Source organism: Alosa pseudoharengus, unplaced genomic scaffold (genome assembly GCF_046254945.1).
Source record: "Alosa pseudoharengus isolate Yale_2024_CS ecotype anadromous, Long Island Sound unplaced genomic scaffold, YU_APseudo_1.1 YU_APseudo_1.1_scf_18, whole genome shotgun sequence".
NCBI lineage: Eukaryota > Metazoa > Chordata > Actinopteri > Clupeiformes > Clupeidae > Alosa > Alosa pseudoharengus.
Genome location: NW_027468650.1, coordinates 36158791 through 36180135, shown reverse-complemented (window position 1 = coordinate 36180135; position 21345 = coordinate 36158791). Strand labels below are relative to the sequence as shown.

The window sequence follows — 21345 nt, the reverse complement described above, 5'->3', positions numbered from 1 at the left end:
TATAGTGCGTGGGCCAGTACAGGCCCAGAGGCCCAGCCGACACTCAGCCAACACTCAGTCAGATCAGTTTAATAGTGTGTGGGCCAGTACAGGCCCAGAGGCCCAGCCGACACTCAGCCAACACTCAGTTATATAGTGTGTGGGCCAGACCTGGGCCAACAGAATGCATGACAGTCATTTCACAGTGTGTGGGCCACACCTGGGCCAACAGAAACAATGAGTCATTTCACAGTGTGTGGGCCACACCTGGGCCAACAGTTCCAATAAGAGTCATTTTACAGTGTGTGGGCCAGACCTGGGCCAACAGAAACAATGAGAGTCATTTTGCAGTGTGTGGGCCACATCTGGGCCAGAGGAAATTCTTTGTGTCAGTTATCAGTAACTGGGCCATTGTTGGGCCGGAGGCCCAGCCAGAACTGGGCCAACACTCACAAAACCCTGAGGCAAGGTAGTGGGCCAGAGGTGGGCCGGTCAAATTTTGCTATCTGGGACGGCGAAAGTTAGCCGGCGGTTTCAAAAGTTCCCACTTCGGAAGACGGTTTCAAAAGCTATCGGTTTCAGTCTCCTAAACTGCCGGCGTTGTGTACATGCAAGGCGTAACCGTTAACAAAACCTCACTGGTTTCACAAAAACCGGCGTCGTGTGCACGGCCCCTAAGTTCGTTGTGGTTTCCAAGCTCATTAATGTTAACGTTAGCGGTCTTCCACTGATATTCATGGCATTAGCTAGCTTTGTGGTTAGCTAGTCTATGATGAGCCATAATTTAGCAATGGATAACGTCATACGCTTTCAAAATAACAGGCCGGGGAGAGATGATACATCTCACTGCTATAACTGTCACGCTATTAAAGAAATACATCTTCAGTCACATTGTCAAAAGTTATAAGGACAGACAGTCAACTACACTGTAACAACGTAACGTAATTACTAGCTAATTCCGCTTCACTCTCGACTTATTTAACAGCAGCAAAACTGGACATTGTTTTCACGAATTTTGTCATGCTTATTTGAGTTAAGAGAACTGGGGCCGTATTCACAAAGAATTTTAAGGCTAAAAGTAGCTCCTAAGTGGCGAATTTAGGAGCAACTCCTAAAAATAATGGGCGTGTCACTCCTAACCTTAGGACTCCTAATTTTTTTCACTAAAAGTAATTCATAAAGCATTTTAGACCTAAAAGTAGCACCTAAGTCTGGGACAGCTTAAAAGAAGTCAAGAGGACTCCTAACTCACTAAGACCTATTCACAAACAGCTTTTTGCGGCATTTCACGTCGCAATGTTTTGAAATGCGTATGCGGCAACAGGAGCTTCCAATCGCGAGGGAACAATTTTGCATTCATAAGGGAAGCAATAACACCACCAACAACAACCAAAACTACTCATTGTTAACATGTAAATTACATGTAACATTTCATTGTGAATCAAATTAAAATGTTCTCCTCTTTGCAAATGTAGGCATATGGTGACAGATTAATTTAATAATGTTGCAATGATACTGCATCAATCCGTAGGCCTATGTTTCTAGGCTATTTGTTTAGCCTTACTCTTTATTCATTTAGGCTAGGCCTTTTTATTCAGTTATTCATCATCTTCCGTCGTTCGCACTACTTGTGTAGCGCACGCATTCTCAGACCTGTCACCTGTCACTCATCATCGTAAGGGAGGTGTTTGGAATCATTCCCGCGTTACAATCATCAGCCAATCAAGGTGGTCACTTTAGTCAAGCTCGTGCATGAGTAATGACGTCATCCATAGCAACGAAGACTCACTCTTAGTTTAGGAGTTGTCATTTTTCCTTACTAAGAGTAGGTCTGAAAGGCTTTGTGAATAACTTTTAAGAGAAAACTCCTAGCTAAAATCTTTTAGTGCGATTTAGGAGTACTCCTAGTGGTAAGATAAAAGGCTTTGTGAATACGGCCCCTGATGGGGATGTTCTTTTAATTGTTATTCAAGCAATGTATGTCTCGTGACCAAATCACCATGAACACACTTCACTGATGATCGCGGATAACTGGTTCTCTCTGCCCGACTCTGGCTGGATCAGCAGGTTGCAGGATGTGTGGCGCGTTATACACGAGTGTTGCCAGCAGGGACGGTGTAGAGTGCCCTCTGGTGGACAAACTATACAACGCCAACACTCATGACATGGTTGAAGGGTGTTTTGTCCGTTTTTATTTTATTTTTAAAATATTAATTTATCGGCCATTATAAATGCCGATACCGATAGTTTGGAAAATGCCTAATATCGGCCGATAATATCGGCCCGCCGATAAATCGGTCGGGCTCTAATAGATAGATAGATAGATAGATAGATAGATAGATACTTTATTGATCCCCAATGGGATATTCAAGGTCCCAGTAGCTTATGACACCACACACAACAACATAAACAGGATGATAGGATGATAGCATCCACATGACTAAAATGAACAGTAAAAGATACTAAAACAAGGATCCACATGAATGTACTAAGGATGTATAAGCATGAGGCGCTTGCAGTGACAGGGCAGTAGGGTTGGGTATCGTTTGAATTTGAACGATTCCGATTCCAATTCCGATTTCTTATTTCGATTCCGGTTCCTAACGATTCTCGATTCTGATTTTTTTAAGAGGCAGGGTCAAAAAAAGTTTAGGATATTTTAAATGAGCTAGCTAACCAACGGTCTTTCTCAGGGTATCTGCACATTTTCCAAGTGCAAATTTAAAGACTTTTAAGACCTTTTCTAAATTAAACTTAAGACTATACCACGGCAAAAAGATGTATATGACTGTTTATGCAATAGTTTTTTTTTCCTACTAATTTTAACCCCCACCCCATTTTGGATGTCTACAGAAGTTACCAAATATATTTTGGCGAAAGAAAAATAATTGTGTGTGAATTACCTTCAAAGCTATAAATGGCCAATTTTAGGGTCTGGGCTGCTTGCGTTTGAAGCTGGCTGTGCATATTTGGTTTTGCTTACTGCTGAGGCTGACTGTTCTTCACCTGTGTCTGTAGTAGCCTAGGCTACTTGCCAAAGACACGTGCACTGGACTGGATTCCCTTCAATATTTTTTTCAAAGTTAGACTAAGCTATTTACATATTTTAATAAGCCTACTTTATATAATTTACTATGTGCATCTATTGTCCAATATGCAGCACAGCAAATTAAAGTTAATCCACTACTTTACATTTTGCATACCAGTTGTATCTAAACCAACCAAAGCTTGACTGAAACATTGTAAAACCATTGACTTGTTTTAAATTAATTAAGAGACAGGTCCTCCTCGCATGATCCTGCTGACATTCAAAAAATATGCAGTTATAGTTCACAACTTTTGCGAAGTAGGCCTAGCCTACTGGGAAACGCTGGCAAGCAAGCTGCTGGCAGATATTACAGGTAGGCTATTATAACTTAGACAGATAGACAGTTATTCAGACTTGGAAAGATGCAAACAGATCAACTTAACATATACAGTATTTCCTCCTGATTGCGAAGCACTGCACATCATTTGACCAGCAGTCTTCACGTCCATAGTTTGTGAAACGATGCTGCGTCCGAGCAACGATTTTAGATGCAAAGCGCAACTCCAAAAAGGAGAACAAATGATGGACAGGGCTTTTAAAATCCATATGTCCGGCCTAAATTCGAACGTATGGCCAACCTATCGCTCTTTCTCCCGCTCATTCTACCGTAGGCTTTCTCATTCCACGTAGGCTACCTGTATATCTCTCTGGCCTCAGCTACACCACGAAAACGTCAGGCATATTATTTTGTACATAGGCCTACTGTATTATTACCGTTTTCACACCTTTAACCACACCCGTGAAAAACATCTTCACTCTGCAACCACTACACTTCCTCCCGTAGCCTAATAGCCTAGTCATTTATACAATTGCGTTTTAAATACACGAAACTGGATTGAGACATCACTCGCTCTCTTGCACTCGCTGGTGGTCCCATACGCACATTTAATACCTCTCTTTTAAAAATTTTGTTGTATTTAAGACTATTTAAGGATCCGCGGGAACCCTGCTTTCTGAATGAAATAGTCTGACCTTCTCCATGAATTTTAATTCTATGAACTATGCGCTTCTTCGTTGGTGTTCAGCGGTTTTTTCTTCCGGTCGGCGGACTGGGAATCGAAACTAGGAATCGAAATTTAAACTTTTGAACGGTTCCGGGAAAATTGCAAATATAGTAATCCAACCAATACTCGATATTCGATACCCAAGCCTACAGGGCAGGGACTGACCCTGTGAGTCAATATACAGTGGTAATGTGCTCAATAAGGTGTGTGTCATGGTGGTAGTGCAAATAAGTCCAACAGTGCAACGTTGCAGGGTTAAAGTCTAGCAACCAGCAATAAATATGGACCATGGAGCCATATATCAGCCATTGGTCAAGTATGATGTTAGACTACAGTCCAGACTGGGAGATGGAAGGAGCGGTTGTACATGGGCTAATATAGCCAGTATAGCCAGACAATGAGTTTAGATCATGGGACTGAGATGGCAATGGCAGAAGCTTGATTTTGTGTTTTTGTTTTGGTTTATTGACCTGGGGGGTATTCCAGAAAGCAGGTTTACTGGCTTAACTGGGTATGTTAACCCAGAGTAAGTGGTAAACCTGGAATTTCAGTTCCAAAATGTTCAAAAATGATCAGGCTATGTAAGTAACTATGGTAACATAGGCTCTGAACTTAACCTGAACAAAACCTACCCCCTACCAGGTTATGTTCACTTATGTTCGGTTATTTCAGTGCATGTTCAGCCAGGCCGCTATTTTTACACTTGTCACACAATGGCGTTTCATTTTGACGAAGGTTTGACGATTGACAAAGAAGCACAAAATCATGTAATATTCATCCGTGCAATTCACCGTGAGAAGGCGATAAGACCACGACATCACATGATATCCTATTTCTTTTCCAAACGAGTTTTGCAAGAGCGCTACAGTTTTTCAACTGAATCCTAAATATAGGCTACTTGAAAAGCATTCTCTATCCCTACATTACGCATCGTGGATTAGAATAGCATTTAATAAATCTTTAATGTAGCCTAGCTAGCCTCCACCATAGTTTGGTTAAGAATGCTGATGGCATTTGGAATAAAATAGTTTTTTAATAGGCCTTTTTAAATGCCTCTCCAAATTATGTGCATCGACTATCGCTCTCCGACTGGGAGTTTTTGTAGTGTTGGAGACGCAGACCATATCGTCAAGCTGTCCGTCAGTAAGTAAAGTTTGCGCTAAAGAAGTTCAATTTCATTCGTTTTCCTGGCCACAAACCCACGAGGATCATTAAAGTATATTTTCACCAACTGGCAGGTCAGCATCACTTATTAAGTTTTCCAAATATGCACCAACAATAGGCTGTCTTTGCTGGTGAGCTTTCAATAAACGGTCTTTGGCATTTTCAGAATTTCCTCACATTAAGGTCGAATGGATAGGTCATAGGCCACTTCTATTTTTGGATTCTCTCTTAATGGTATTGGTGTTTAAAACACATTTTTATTTTAATAATTGCCAGATGATATGTGATGCTTCACATCATAAACGTGGAGGTGAAATGGCAGGGCCCAGTACGCCTACACGATGCCAGGATGTACCGGGAATCTAATTTGAGCGACACATTTCAACATGGGTGCGTTAGGCCTACATGTATACCTTACTAGAATATTATCAGATCCACTACAGACTAATTAATGTGTAGGCTGTAACTTAATGTTATATGTGCAATTACAGGAGAACTTGATGGGTAGGCTACTGGGGAATAAAGGATAGGCTACCCATGCCTTCCGACACTCATCAGCCTTCCGAAACTGGAGCGCAAACAAGGTTTAACTTGGCCCACAGCTGCAGAACCCGCGTTAAAACAGAAAAATACATTTGGGATTCTCAATGAGTCTATGGCCCACTCAATCTGTGACAAGGTAGGCTAGTTTAAGAAAGCATCATTCAAAGCAGTCAATACGTACAGTAATGTCCACTGAATTATTTAATTGTGCTTTTGACATTAATAGCCTATCCTAAACTTAGGCATTTACACGGTCAGTTAGGCTATTCTCGGCTCGTTCCTTGGCAGACGCTCAAGTATTGCTCTTTTTTGTTATTACATTTCTCTGCTCGTATGCCTCGAGGAGAACTTGCTACTCCGCCTCTAAAAAATACGGTGCTCTTCGTTTCGCCGGTTTCACTCATGGTTTCGACTCTCAATAGATGATGCCTTTATAAGTTCGCCGTGAACGCGCACAACTCTAGGTTAACTAGAGGGTTGTTAGGGTTGATTGAACTAACTGGTAACCGGTGTTTTGGAACCGACAGCTCGGGTTTAGTCGCCACAGGTTCAGACAACCCAGAGGTTAAGTTTTATCTCTGTGTTTGTTAAACCTCCTTTCTGGAATACCCCCTTGATGAATGATCCAGTCATGACCCACCTTTAATGTCTTGGCAGAGATTTACAGATTTCCATTGAAAATGTTCAGGGTTTTCTTGGGGTTCATGAAATCATGCACCTTCAGTGTTTCCCGTAGACTTTTTTCCAGCAGTGGTGCTGTTAGTCGTAGGAAGCTAACCCATCCATCTATCTTGGATTATTGGAGATAAGTGTCTTGTAATGATGCTAAGTTCTATGATTTTCAGTCCCTCCAGGATTTCACGTGGATTTTTTGAGATAGTTGCGACCTAAAATGGCTGATTTCGCGACAACTTTTCTAAAATATTGCGATGGAAGTTGCGGTGACACGCATTGCCATTAGAATTTTGCAACACACAGAACGTGGCAAAGTGCAATGCAATCAGGGTATTCAATTTGACTCAAAAACTGTGGCAAAATGTTAACTCTACTTTCTACCCAAAGTAATAAAGAATGTTTTTTTTTTTCATTTTTTTTTTATGAAAATAATTCAAATTGAATTGAGGATTTCAAAGCCACTTTGCATATTAAAATATACTTTGTACAACGTATTTTCAAATTGCATTATTAAATTGCATAATGAATTGTCAATTGCATAATGCAATGTCTTATTGAATTGCAAATTGCCAATTGCATTGCCATTTGAATTTTGCTACATATTGTACATTCTATATTTTATTGCATTTTGTTCCTGTTATTGTCATTGTCATTTAATCATTTCATTTTTTTAAAGGATGATTGGGAGAAAATCTCTAAACCTCCTGTAAGTACCTGAAAGACATTTTAAAAGTTTTAGTTGTGATAAACTACCTCTTTAATAACTCTGGGTGCACTCTTGAAATTGTTACATTATGGTTACTGTAGTATCATGCAGTTACTAAAAGTATATATTTTGGCAGTGACACTTATTTTCCCCCCTTTGGTACAGGAGTCCCTTGTCACCACAGTTCATGAAACCACAAGGTTTGGACAGATTTTTTTCTCGTTCTAAAATTAAGATGTTCACCTTAGTAATAAGGTGTTCCCCTTGTGCACTTAATAATTATAATTAATATAATAATTGTTTTTTATGCTCCTCGGTTTTTAGAAAGGGCTAAAAGTGATTGGGTAAAAAATACTAGACATGATTGGGCATAATCTCTCAAATCCTCTGCATGTTCGCTAATCCAACATCTTCTGATCTAACGCCTTTTTAACCCTCCTTTTTTGAAAATGTTAGGCTGTAGCCTAGTACAGGGGTTCCCAAACTTTTCCACGACAAGGCCCCCCAAATACCACTAGGTTCTGGCCAAGGACCCCCTTGATGTGACCCCCCCCCCCCCCCCCCATTAAACCCATCGACAATACTACGGCAAATGTAAAAATACATTATGCTAATCCTAATAATCATTTTAGCCACAAGCACTTCGCGATGGAGCATACAGTGTGTAAAAATTGTATTTGGGGCTTTCTGCTATATGAGAGCTGTCATTCTACTATTATTCCCAGTCATTATCATGGGAAATATAATGTTCAGATATGCCTCACATTATTATAATTGCATTGTATAACAACCCTCATAGTAATAGGTATATTTTAAATTTTCCAAATGTATTTATTTTTTGCTTTTATTTTTCCTTCCAACTTGCTGAGGCCCCCCTGGCACCCCCTCGCGGCCCCCCAGGGGGCCCCTGCCCCCACTTTGAAAACCACTGGCCTAGTACGTTGATATGATGTTAAGGTGTGGAAACTTTAAGTAGTAAACTAATTCATGTTAAATTGCGAGTGAGCAATACACCAAAAAACTCCTTATCACACACCAGTGGCATGAGCACCGACATTACCGACGGTGTGGTGCACCGGGGCCCAGGCGCGGAGGGGGCCCCCCTCCCGTCAGTACTCAGGCCCACTGCTCAACAGTTCTCGGATATCTTTTTTTTTCTCTCGCAACGTTTCTTTTATAAGGGATTGACAGCTATTTATACCACTCTCTTGCCCTATTAGTCATGGTGACCCTATTTGTATATGTCGTTTTTTTGTATTGTATTTACGTTCAGATGTTACAACATACAATGTGACTTAGAAGTAAAAAAAAAAAAAAACCTGCAAAGGAGCCAGGCCTGCTGGGAATGTGAAAATGTGTTTATTCGAATGATCTTTCTTCCTGTTATTCGTGATTATGTTACGTTGTGAAGCTATGTCTGGATGTGTCAACAATTAGTAAGCATAAAGAAGAGAAAAGAAAGACGAGAACAGAGGAGACTAAATCCAAATGAATGAAATTGGAAAAAAAAGTTTTTTTTTAAACACATCGAATGTTGCTGCTGGTGTTGTGCTGACGTACAGTCCTATCTAAGGAGTAGGCTAGCATGGGACAAGAACGATTGAGTGATTTGGCCATACTCTCCATAGAGAACAGTAAAGCCATAGCCTGACGAGCCAGACCCACATTAAAATGTAGGGTCTGGACACTCACCGTTCGCAGTGCTCAGTCCGAGGGGCGGGATAATCAGTTGTCTTTCAACTTCCCTCTGCACGCAATAGGACAGCGGCAGCGCTATGAGTCCCATGCGTTTCCCACCAGCGGAGCTAGTTGGCTAGTTCAAACGTTTGCCAACTTAATAAAAGCTTAACTCGTGTCACACTGTTCGCCAGCAGCAACATCCATCTTATTTGTTTTCAAGTAGCAGGGAATTCAAGCCAAACCGTTGCAACTCTGCCATCAATCATTATGTTAAGCCCACCTAACGACTCTATACACGATTTCATTGGCCTGATTCAGTTTCGATTTCTGGAGCTCACAAGCCAACGGAGAGTTGCTAGACTAGCCCTGGCAGCAAATGTAATTGTAATTTGCTGTGTATTTTGTAAGTAATTTGCTGCCGCTAGGGGCGCGTCTAGATTTCTAGGCTAGTAAAGCCAGGCAGTTGGATTTCAATGATAGATAGATAGATAGATAGATAGATAGATAAAAACTTTATTGTCCACTGAATGTACATACACTGGAAATTTATCTTTGGCACTCTGGCGACATAAAAACACACAGCAACAGACAATATAAGTTAAATTGTAGTTACATAAATAGTTAAAAAATATAAATGAATAAATACTAGTGCAGTTCTCGTTACTGATCCTTCTCATCATCACCCTGACTGGGTGGTGCATGAGTAAGTGGAGGGGGGAGTTATTTTAGTATGCCTTGATTCAGGATAGACACAGCAGAAGGAACAAATGACTTTTTGTACCCATTTTTCCTGGCCATTGGGACCATCAGTCTTCTGCCAGATGGCAGTAGCTGAAAGGATGGATGAAGGGGATGGGTGGGGTCATTGAAGACCTGGATGGCCTTTTGTGTTATGGAACGGCTGTATAGAGTGTGGAGTTGTAACTGCTTTTCTCCTGTAATTTTGCTGGCTTGGTTTACCACCTGAGCCAGCTTGTTCCTATGTTTCACTGAGAGGTTCCCATACCAGGAGGTGATGTTGAACGTGAGAACACTCTCAGTGAGTGATCTGTACACCATGGTCAGAGTGTGCTTGCTGGTGTTGAAGCTTCGCAGTTTCCTGAGGAGGGAGAGACGCTGTCTTGCCTTTTTAAAGATGTAGTCTGCATTGGGTTGGAATGTGAGATCTTCATCTATAATTGTCCCAAGATATTTAAAGTTCCTGACCTGTTCCACATCCTTCCCCTTCATGTTGATGGGCATGAAGTTAGGTCCTCTGTTGCCTGCTCCCCTCTTTCCTCCAAAGCACAGTTCCTTGGTCTTGCTGACATTTAGATCAAGGTAGCTGCTGTCAAACCAGGTGACAAGATGGTTGATGTGTTGAAAGTAGGAAGGGCTGTAGGCAGGCCACAAGGGCCATGTCATCTGCATATTTGATTAGATGTATAGAGTCATTGTTGTTGTAATTGACCTCATTGGTATATATGGAGAACAGAAGGGGGGACAAGACGCACCCTTGTGGGACACCGGTGTTTAGGACGAGACAGTCAGAGATGGTATTGTTCATACAGACACGCTGGGGCCTTTCCCTCAGAAACTCCCTAATCCATAGAATGAGACTATGGCTGACCTTCAGGGCACTTAGGCGTCCCAGCAGAAGATGGGGCTGAACAGTATTGAATGCAGAGGAGAAGTCCATAAAAAGTACACGGGTGAATGTTTTGGCCTTGTCTAGGTGACTGTGAATGTTTTCTAGGAGAGTGAGAGTGGCATCCTCCACACTTCGATCAGCTTTATAAGTAAACTGCATGGGGTCCATATGCTCAGACGTTTGCAGTTTTAGTTCTCTGCACACTAGACGCTCCAAGCACTTGCATAATAAAGAGGTCAGGGCAATGGGTCTGAAGTCATTGAGTGACTTGGGGCGTGTTGTTTTAGGCACTGGGATAATGTTCGCCATTTTCCAGGCCTGAGGAACAAAACTGGTGCTGAGGAACAGCTGGAATAGCTGGGTGAAGATGGGACCCAGTTGAGTGGCACACTCTTTCAGTACCCTTCCCTTAAGGCCATCTGGTCCAGGGGCCTTGCGGGGGTTAACACGCTGGAGGACTGAAGTCACATCCCTTTCCCTTAGTGTCACAGGCATAGCTCTCATCCCCTCACAGGCAAAATCACATTTGTCCCTGAAGTCATATTTATCAAACCTAGAGTAAAAAACATTCAGATCATTTGAGAGACTGACAGGGTCTTCACACTGCTTGATGATATATATATAATCAATGACTTTGCTGTACAGAAGGCCTGTAGAGTGAATTTCTAATGGGTGAGTTACAGGTTGTTTTTTGTTATGGAGTAGTAAGGCTGGGCGATATGGACCAAAACTGATATCCCGATATTTTGGGTCTGATTGGCAATATACAATATACAGTGGGCATCGCTTTCAAATGACCACTTCAGTCGCGCATTACGAGGCGTGAAGCTGCGTGAAGCTTTAGTAGCCTACCACTTTCAGCCACTGTGCGTCGCTCTGCCACTGTACATCGCTCTGCCTGCCGCCCCTTCTGAAAAAGCTCGATTTACTTCGATTTAGGCTACTTGGGTATGGCTTAAGGCTTGACTACTGGTAACGAAAATCGAAATCAAAATTTGCTGTCTACATTATTGTCAGTGTTGGGTTAACGCAATACGCAAATCAAAACAGTGGTGTGATAATTGAGCCACTAGAGAAATAACTGTTCAGAATTAATCTGTAGCCTTGGGTAGGCTTCTGCAACATTTTTAACAGGCTACGCTATAGAGGCTTAGACAACTATGACCCACGTTTTGGTTTTGTAAATTAATTTGCCCTACTTCTTGACTGCAATGTAGTCAATTGACTGCTTGACATGTAATTTTTATTTTTCTGTACAATAAACAAATACATCTGCTTTTTTAGAATTACATTCATATTTGGAACTTACATAGGCCTAGTCCAATGCATCGTTACACTACGTTAGTGTTTCCCAAAACCATAGTAGCAACGAACGTTCGCAACCACTATCGTAAAGTTGTGTAGTTACAACTACACCTCTCAACCTGTGGTAGAATGCTAGTAGAAGCATAGTTCCAGGGATCTTCATGTCAAAGACGTCACTGACGCCAGTTATTTGTTTGCAAATGAATAATTATATATATTTAGGTTTCTAATTGATATTTACACTTCTAACCACCACACATCCATATTTTAAAATGCCCAAGGCAGAAAATACATAAATTAAAAGTCAATTTGCAGCCATGTGTATGTAAGTAAAAGTCACACACCTGCAGATAATAATAAGGTGGTGCGCACTTTTTGACGAGTCAGCTGAGAATATGTAGCATTTGATTTTCATGGAGGGGTGGGGGGGGTCCTTGTTAGTTTACGCAAATCAAGCCAAGAAGGCGGATTCTGATTTTGATAATATGATCTGCACAAAAGATAAACTTAGGTAAGCAACAATGTCAATATTGTTGTCAAAATCTTAACCCAGATTCGAACTCTTGGACAGGGGACTGGTAACTGCTGTGCAATGGTAGCTGTCATCTGCCGGGCCTTAACGCCATTAGCAATCTGTTTATTTTATTTTATGAAGCCTACACAGTAGATCACATGCCACATTCTCACTTTCAATAGACAGATGCAATAGCCATTGGTCAAGTATTGCGTATAAAGCAATTAAGATAGTATGAAGTACTTTTTGTATAGGGTACTATCATAAAAATTTGTTAAAACGAATAGCATTTTGCAACTTGACAAAACACTGGATTAAATATCGTAGGCACAGGAGAAAACTTGTACATCCATTGGCCCGTGGGGAGATCACATGCCAGTTGCCTCTCCCTTCAGTGCTATGACTCGTTCGGCTGTGAGCTTGTTTCGCCAAAAAAAATTCTATTGCAGATATCAATGTGTCTTTGTTCATGGGTTTGGCCTCACAGCAGAGGCTTAGACAACTATGACCCACGTTTTGGTTTCGTAATTTGCCCTACTTATTGACTGCAATGTAGTCAATTGACTGCTTGACAGGTTATTTTTATTTTTCTGTACAATAAACAAATACATCTGCTTTATGCCGCAGAATTACGCACTTGGCCAGCCTATAGAATGGGCACATTTTGGAGAGAATAGAGAATGAACGCACGCAAGAATCTGTAGGCTATTTGTGGCTGGTTACCAGCAAACAATGTTTAATGCATTAACTCAAGACGTCAAACCTTTTCTAAACAATACAAACAGAAAGGATGCAGCAGGCAGCTGGAGTAATTTCCAGTGGAAGAACAAAATGCTGAATGAAGCCCAAAGATATGAAGGCATATCTGGCGAGTTGTTATTTTTTGAAGACGTAAATGGTTGGGCTATAGGCCTAGTTTGCAAGGAGACATAAAGCGTGAGCATGCCACACTATCCACAGCTGTGGTAGCGGGGGGTAGGAGGATTACTGTTAGCGCAGGATTTATATAAAATTCTTCAACAGAAGGCCTGACTCGAATGCAGGCTTGCCCAAAAAAAAAGGCCTGTGGTTTGCACAGCCTAGGTCAGTTAGTTAGGAGTCCTCTAGACTTCTTTTAAGCTGTCTCAGAGGTGGAAAGTTGCGTTCGTTGGGGGCAGGGCTGGATTAACAATTCATAGACCCTTGGGAACAAATGTCTGATGGCCCCCCCTGCCCCCCCCCCAGCCAACGTGAATCGGGCGGTCAGTTAATAGGCCTATCTGTGAGGCCAAGCCTCACCAAGTAGCCCGTTTGTTTACAACTAACATTACATTTAATTAAACTGCTTATAGGCTATGCCGAAATAGTTTCAACATTTTGAATATCAGTGTCGGGTGAATTAGGAAATGCCTTATGGCTGAAAGCTGCTTGGGATCCCCCCTGTCAAGCAATAACCATACAAAAAGTTAAAAACAGATGACATGATCACTGACATAAATAATATAGCCTAGATATTCCAATATATTCAAATACATGTGTTTATTTTAGAGGGGATATTCAAACGTCATTTTTGAGCGTCCACTGTAGGCTACGCCAATCGTCTATTAACACCTTCCACCTAACCCCGGTGAGTGGGGGTCGCTATAATGCGTGTGAAATAGCACCATTGAGTAGCCTATGCGAATGTATATGAACTGGGGACTCCAATGTGAGGGTGCATAAGCTAAAAAAAAAAGAAGAAATATTACAAAAGTTCCCATCACTTGGCAAACCACCCACATGTATTTGGTAACTCTCACCATTCACCTTCTATCACAATGCCTTCCAAGTATGCTCAATGCCTCTGGGCAGCCACAATGTCTCCAGGCAACCTTGCCCACTCATGAAATCCTTGCTCTGCCATGGGATAGTATGGACTTACGAACTGAAATAGCAAGGAGAACAGTAGCTATATATAGCTTACATAATAGAGTTGTTTTCACATTGACGGTATTCAAATTAAATTTTTCATTATTGTTAAATATCATGATGGGAGAGTATTATTAAAAATGTTACAAGTATGCAAATTCATATGTTTACGGGAAATTAGGTTTTACTGGGTTGTTTTGTTGTAAAGACATGCAAGGCATTCTGGGCCATGTAATAGACAAACAGTGGTCGGCAGCGTTAACTTGATTTCCATACGTATTAATAGGAATAGGTGTTTCTGTAAACCTAGGGACAATAAACAGCCATCTCTGTTACAAAAACGACCAGGTAATCGCTCACTGAAGAGGAAACTATGATAAAAACATTGTTTTCCTCAAAGCATGGATTTGACGACAGTACAAGCCGGACATGTCACGTTAATGTTAAATACATACGCTAGGTGGCAACGTTGTATTACATTTCACATACATACGGTGACATCATTAGAATTATGTGAGCTTCACAAGGAAGGAAGGTGCAAATATTATGTAATTTATCATGGGAAATTATTGGAAATGTTATTTCTTGTTTTTTCTAATTGCAAACCACACACATCCATTCGTAATCACACGTACACATTTAATACTGAAAGACTCTCATTGGGTGAGGGTGCAGCCTAGTCCAGTTTCAGAGTGACGAGTTCGTGGCCAAACAAGTGCCCAAAATATCGGTTTCTATGTGTAGAACTGTGCTGGATGGTGTGCGTCCTTTATGAAAGTAAGTGTTTTATAGAGTTACAGACATGAGTCATGTTGTAGTGGTCAACATAAATGTGCCCCTTCTGTAAGCGGAGAAGCATGCTAAGCAGAGATTAAGTAGCCTATCATTAATTTCTTGTGGCTAGCTATAGGGAGGAGATGTATGTTGCTAATTGGGATTTATGTTGTTAAGCGTAATGTCATGGTCATTTAATATGAGATGCTTGCACTCGTAACTTCGTCACTTGTAACTTTAGGACTGCTATTTTTTTTACTAACAGTAATTCACGAAGCACTTTAGCCCTAAAAGTAGCACCTAAGTCTGTGACAGCTTAAAAGAAGGGGCGAGGACTCCTAATGCGATGTTTTGAAATGCGTCTATTATTGTTTACAGGAGCTTCTAATCGCGAGGGAACTTGCATTGTAGGCATAACTAAGGGATGCAATAACACCACCAACAACCAAAACTAGCCTACTCATTGTCAACATGCACATTAAATGTAACGTTTCATGTGAATCAAATTAAAATGTTTTCTTTGCAAACGTAGGCATATGGTGACAGATTAATTTAATAATGCTGCTGTGTGAATCACGGTAAGCACGAATGAAGTGGCCACTTCTTAATGGGACTCACTGTATGGAAGTAGGCTAAGTAAAATAGAGATTTTTCAAATAAGATAAGGTTAGGATATGCCCGCTTGACAACGGCAGAGATAACTGGCCTTTGGCCATAGCAACCATCCATTTAGAACGACTGGCCTTCATAGCAACCAAGGATCTTAGCTGTGATTCATGTAGCTACAGTATGCATACAATGTGATGCAAAGTATAGAAAGGTGATGAAATATACAGAGACAGGTCAAGAAATATAGTGCAATGTAGACAGTAGTATACAGTTGATTTACAGAAGGTGGTTTAGAGTAATATGAATTAAATATAAATATGTGCAGTGTATTAGCAGTTATCTCATACAATAAGTAGAATAATGTATGTAGTAGTAACATTATAATAGTAGAAATAATAATATAGATATATGCAGTGTATTAACAGAATATAGTAAAACAGAATAAATATGGATATTCAATATGACAAATATATAACAGATATGTACATAACATACAGCTATGTGCAGTGTGGAAACAGTGTCATTGTAGTGCAGAAACAACATTATAAGAGTAGTAAGAATAAGTTTATGTGCAGGATGAATAGTATAAAGATCAGTAGAATAACTATGTATAAATGTAATTACAGTAGGCCTATGTACATTTGTAAATAAATAGAAAACTATGGGTGAGAGGGATACATTTATTTGATTTAATCGTAAAAGTAAATTGCATTCAATTAAATTGCAATTAAAAATCTTTCCAGTAGGCTTTAATGTCACGCAAAAACTACAACCAAAGCTGAGCTTGATCAACTACAACGTCTAAAGAACCAGAACTTCAGTGTAGTTTTTTGCTGGGTCCCAGGCCATGTTGGTCTGAGGGGAAATGAGAAAGCGGACAGTGCTGCTAAGCAAGCCCTCAATGAAGAAGTCACAGAATGTCAAATCCCTGCCCCAGACCTTAAACCTATACTGAATTCTTATATCTCAGATAAGTGGCAATCTGAATGGGATTAATGTACCAACAACAAGCAAGGAATGTGAATTTTGGCACATTTTCATGATCCACTGGGTCGTTATGGGCCACACAAAATACGGTGTTGCTAAAATTACTCCTATTGTGGCTATTAGAGACATGCGTTCATGAGTATCCAGCTACATTCAATGAGTTAAGTAAAATACATTCACACACACAAAAAACATCACTAATGTTGTGGACATTCCTTTATTCTGAGATACATCAATCAAAAGCTCTCAAAACAATCCCAAACAGACATAAGGTCTTTATAGAGCAAATCCATATAGATTATTTGTGAAATAAACCAGTAAAACAGAATTAAGGGATGGAATATATAACATTCACACTCATAGCTCATATTTTTAAAATAAATCAGGGAAAAAGTATCCTGACAAACAAGCAGCTTTTTAATGCCTTGGTCATATTTCATAATTTCAATTCCTCTGTAGGTTACCTGATAGCCCAGTTTGAGAGGCGCAAGACGCGTGACATTATTTATTTTTGCAGCCAATCACTGCTGTCATTTTATTTTATTGATTTGATCTCAGTCGTAGAAGCTAAATTCGAAGGCAGGCCAAAGGTAAAATCCAACGAATCACATTCAACCCGCAAGCCAATAGTTGAATAGCCCTCTCCTAGAGCTTTTGAGATATTGCCACTGCTCCAACACTGAAAGGCACTGTTACAATGCCTGGATCAAGCCAGGTTCAGCATAGCGTATGTCACTGTCTGCTCACGTTGGTGACCGGACCAGGGCAAGCACACTTTCGCAGTTCCCGCCGGAAATGCAGTCTAGTTAATATTCGCGGTCCGAGTTGCGGTCGGGTTGATTAAAATATTGGGCGACCGCGGGCCGCTTGTGACCAAACCCGCGCAACATTGATAGCGCACCAGACCGCGATGTCTTCAAGGGTTAAATAAGGGAGTTTGCAAAAATTAGTGTATTTTTCAAGTCAATAAACATTCTTAATTTTCGAATGTCTTTGTCAGGGAACATCTGACTTTTAAAAACCATAGGCCTGGTAGTAGCTCAGACAAGGAGTTATAAGATAAAGGCAATACCATACATACATACCTAATGCAGTTCAGTGAATTAGCAAGATACCATCAGAAGCCAACAATCATAAAGCACCTGTGCGCGCGTGCGCGCTCTCTTCCCTGCGCATGAAGCTGTCTGCGTGTTGTAGGCTAGATTTGCGTGAGTTCTTTCTATCTGCTTTACTTTTGTGAGTTGCGACCACCTAGGCTATGTTAGAGACGTTCTATGAGGTAGTGTTTAGCTGTGTCACAAAACAATAAGCTTTGTCAGACTATTTTTAAAATGATATTCAGGGCTATATACATTTTAAACATTCGGGGCTGAAGACCTGACAAAGCCTTGCGTTAATTCTTCAGGTGGGAAGTGTCAGGAATTTTCATACAAGAGACGCTCTCATTGGTGGTTAGTATATGGAGTTGGGAATTGACAGCAACATATCCAATCACATTATGAGAGATGCTGAATTTAACATAAACTGCGATGTTTGATTTTAAATTAATGTAAATTTAGCCGGGACTGTAAGCTGGCACACGTGGGTGCTCGATGTTTTCATGTATCGGCGCCTATGACAAGCGTATCTTGCGGTTGCATCCATTACAAACAAACGTGCAATGTGAACGTCTGGGATTGGGGAGAGCACTAAAAGTCATGCCTTTAAATGAAAAACACTCTTTAATAATCAAAAAAATAAACGCTAATGAAGTAAACTTGTGACCATCAAAAATCGTTTATCGCCTGTAACTCTGTGATAACAGGACGTAACAGGAAGGCATTTGGCTGAGCAACGGAGGTTAATATGCTCTATATGTTGTCCAAATTATGTCTGTCTATCATCGTTGCACTCGGAGAAAACCAGAATGTTTAATTTGTCCTGCGTTTCTTCTACGGCTGCAAACGGGATTCACTCGCCGTTAACCAAATATTTCTTTATTAGGGCAGGGCAGGCATATTTCTGGCTATTAAATTATTTCTAAACCAGTCTGCTAAAGTTTGTAGTGAAGTCTGTGTAGGGTTTTCCAGCTCCATTTCTTTTTACGAGACACCCTGCTCACTTGAGACCTCTGCCGGTTGTTGCAGCGCCGTTGCAGCGTCACTGGAAAAAGTCGCGTGATGCCGCGTGATCCCGCTCGCGGACCGCGAGGGAAGCTGGCCAAGTCGAAGCACTGCCCACTGTATATACGATATTTTAAACAGAAAGAGCACAGCTAACACAGCTGTGCAAAAAAGTGTAAACAATAACATATAGGCATTCCAATACCAATAGGCATAGTAGGCTACAGCTGCTCTGATAAAGCTGTGCAAATAACAAAAGACCAATAAGTCAACCCTGACTGACAACACAGGCCTACATTGTACTGCACAAGGCAATATTTTGGGCCCAAAAATATTGCAGTAGCCTACTGCAGAAAAAAACCTGCAGTTTTGTCACACAATGCAGTTTTTTTCCATAAGGGTTGATCGGGCCTAGATGACATCATATGTCTAGGCCATCATACATTTGCTTGTGTGACTTGCTATCGATAACAATTAAATAGTTTTAAACAATTAGGCTACTTAAACAACGTAACAGAGTCACTCACCAAGAGTGTGGTAGACGTTACCGTCATTTTGTATGCGTTCATTACCATTTTTGCATGTTCCGGTTCGTAAGAAAAATCCCTATGCACGAATGAATGGGTTTTCGAGAATCATAAAAAAATGATGCCCCTAACTGCTCTCGAGTCCCCACGTGCATATCCTTTTAATAAAATCAGTGTGTAGGTTGTCTCCCTGAGGACTTTAGATCTGCTATATCGCTAAAGAAACACAAGCACCCATAAGTGTATTTAAATTAGCTATCTACCAAAAATGACATTTTACCATGAGTCAAGGAGCTGTAAACAGTGTTGTAACTTAAGTAACTTAAGTAGGCCTACAAAACCGCTTGGAGCTCCAGTGGAATTTTGATTTCATGGCGAGAATTCTCTGTCTAACCGTTGATGTGCCGACGGAAATAGGCATCAGCACCAACCTCTGATCACGGTAAACAAAATCTGACTCTGTGTCCGTCATGTTTAAAAGTTTGTAGTGCTGCAACGAAGAACGTGCACACGCAAGGGGAGCAGTTGAGCAGAGCTGTGGCTGTCTGAATGGTCTGAACACAGAAGAGCAAGTGGCTTTGATAAAATGGCCCATTATTTAACATAATACCGGTATTACGATATTGTCTCAACTACATATCGTTTTCAAAAAAATCGGTCATAGTCGTAATATCGATATGTCGCCCAGCCCTATGGAGTAGGCATAGCAATTTGTGACACAAATGTGGGTGCACTTTCTGTGACCTCTTTGTGGAAGGCTGTCTGTAGGCCCCACCGCATATTTGCTGTGTTTTCCTTGATGCTTTTCTTGATGGCTATTTAATTGTTCTGTGACTATACGGTATCTGAATTCCCCCAACATTTGAAACCGTAAGTGACGTAGGTGGAATGTGACAGACATATTCAGTTGATTCATAGCTTTGTGAATGGTATGATATTACCAAATTCTTTTGCCCAAGAAATCAAAATAGATTTTACGCAGCCCCTGCAAACAAGAGTACATCTGTTGAAGACAATAATGATTTATTTTGCATTTTTTTCTCCTCCCCTTAGCTGGTGGTCAAACTGGCTGATTCCAGGTCTTGCTGCGGCCATTGTGACGGTGATGTACCGTATGTACACGCCTGATGAGTGACGACACTTTTAGACATCCAGGGCCAACCACAAGAACTGCCTGTGTTGCACACAATGCAATTCTGGAGAAATTACTAATTTGTCTACATTCTCAATCATGTATAAAAATACATCAGTTTGTATGCATGTGTTCAACAGGAACCCTATTTTTCAGACTCTCAAATGGTGTTTAAAAATTGGATATGACAATGAATTAGGAAAATAATTTACTTCATTCACTGTTGTTCTCTCATCACACATGGGTGGTAATTGACAAAGTTGCAACAACAAGGATATCCAAATATTCAAGCATGTAATGTCACACTAATTTCTGTTTTATCTGGGAAATTGGAATGTGATTATTTCACAGATTATTTCTCTAGAGGGCAGATGTAAGGTAGGCCAGTTAGAAGGCAAGAATCCAACTCATTTGGTGACAACACAAAAATACATAAATACAATGGATTTCAATATATCTTATGCATACAACTATACTCATACCCACATATATTTTCAGCTGTAAACTCACACATAATTCTGTAAATTCACACATAATACATTGTAGTTGAACTAACATCACATGACTCAGATTATTTAAATGCACAAGTGCCTTATCGATGTATTTTTCAAATGTATAGGTATATTAAATAAAAGTTCAATTCATTTAATGGTTATCTTTTTTATAATGTTAATTGAGCAAACAAATGCAAAAAGGTCTAGTATCAACATTATCAAAATTTCACTGCTTTGTCAAATTTCTTTGAGCCTTAAAGGTGCAGTCAGGGATTGAGCAAAAAGTCATGTTTGTTTGTGTTTATTTTTTATATTTACATTTATTAACAGACACTTTGTGCAAAAAAACCCTTATAATTATATTTTAACCAAGGACCAAACGAAACACGGCAAAGAGGCAGACCTGCCAACCTTGAAGACATTTTTTGAGTTGCACCTCGAGCCGAGAAAAAAAAATCCCTCACATCGGCCTTCACGCATGCAGCCAAAAACATACACGCAAAGTACATTTTGGATAGCAACCCATCTTTAATGTCGGATATCTA

At 40.5% G+C, this 21345-nt stretch overlaps 1 protein-coding gene across 3 annotated transcripts in view; it reads left to right on the top strand.

Moving 5' to 3' along the window:
• Nucleotides 1-20955, top strand: part of cyb5a (cytochrome b5 type A (microsomal)) — a 30618-nt gene extending 9663 nt beyond the window's left edge. For 2 of the 3 annotated variants that reach the window (XM_076291089.1, XM_076291090.1), the window contains exons 3-5: nt 7130-7159; nt 7325-7359; nt 20228-20955. In XM_076291089.1, the coding sequence (XP_076147204.1) occupies nt 7130-7159; nt 7325-7359; nt 20228-20309 (147 nt within the window). In that variant the 3' untranslated portion in view covers nt 20310-20955. The remainder of the gene's footprint in view (nt 1-7129; nt 7160-7324; nt 7360-20227) is intronic. The other variant, XM_076291091.1, reaches the window with a different exon arrangement.
• The last annotated feature ends 390 nt before the right edge of the window (nt 20956-21345 follow it).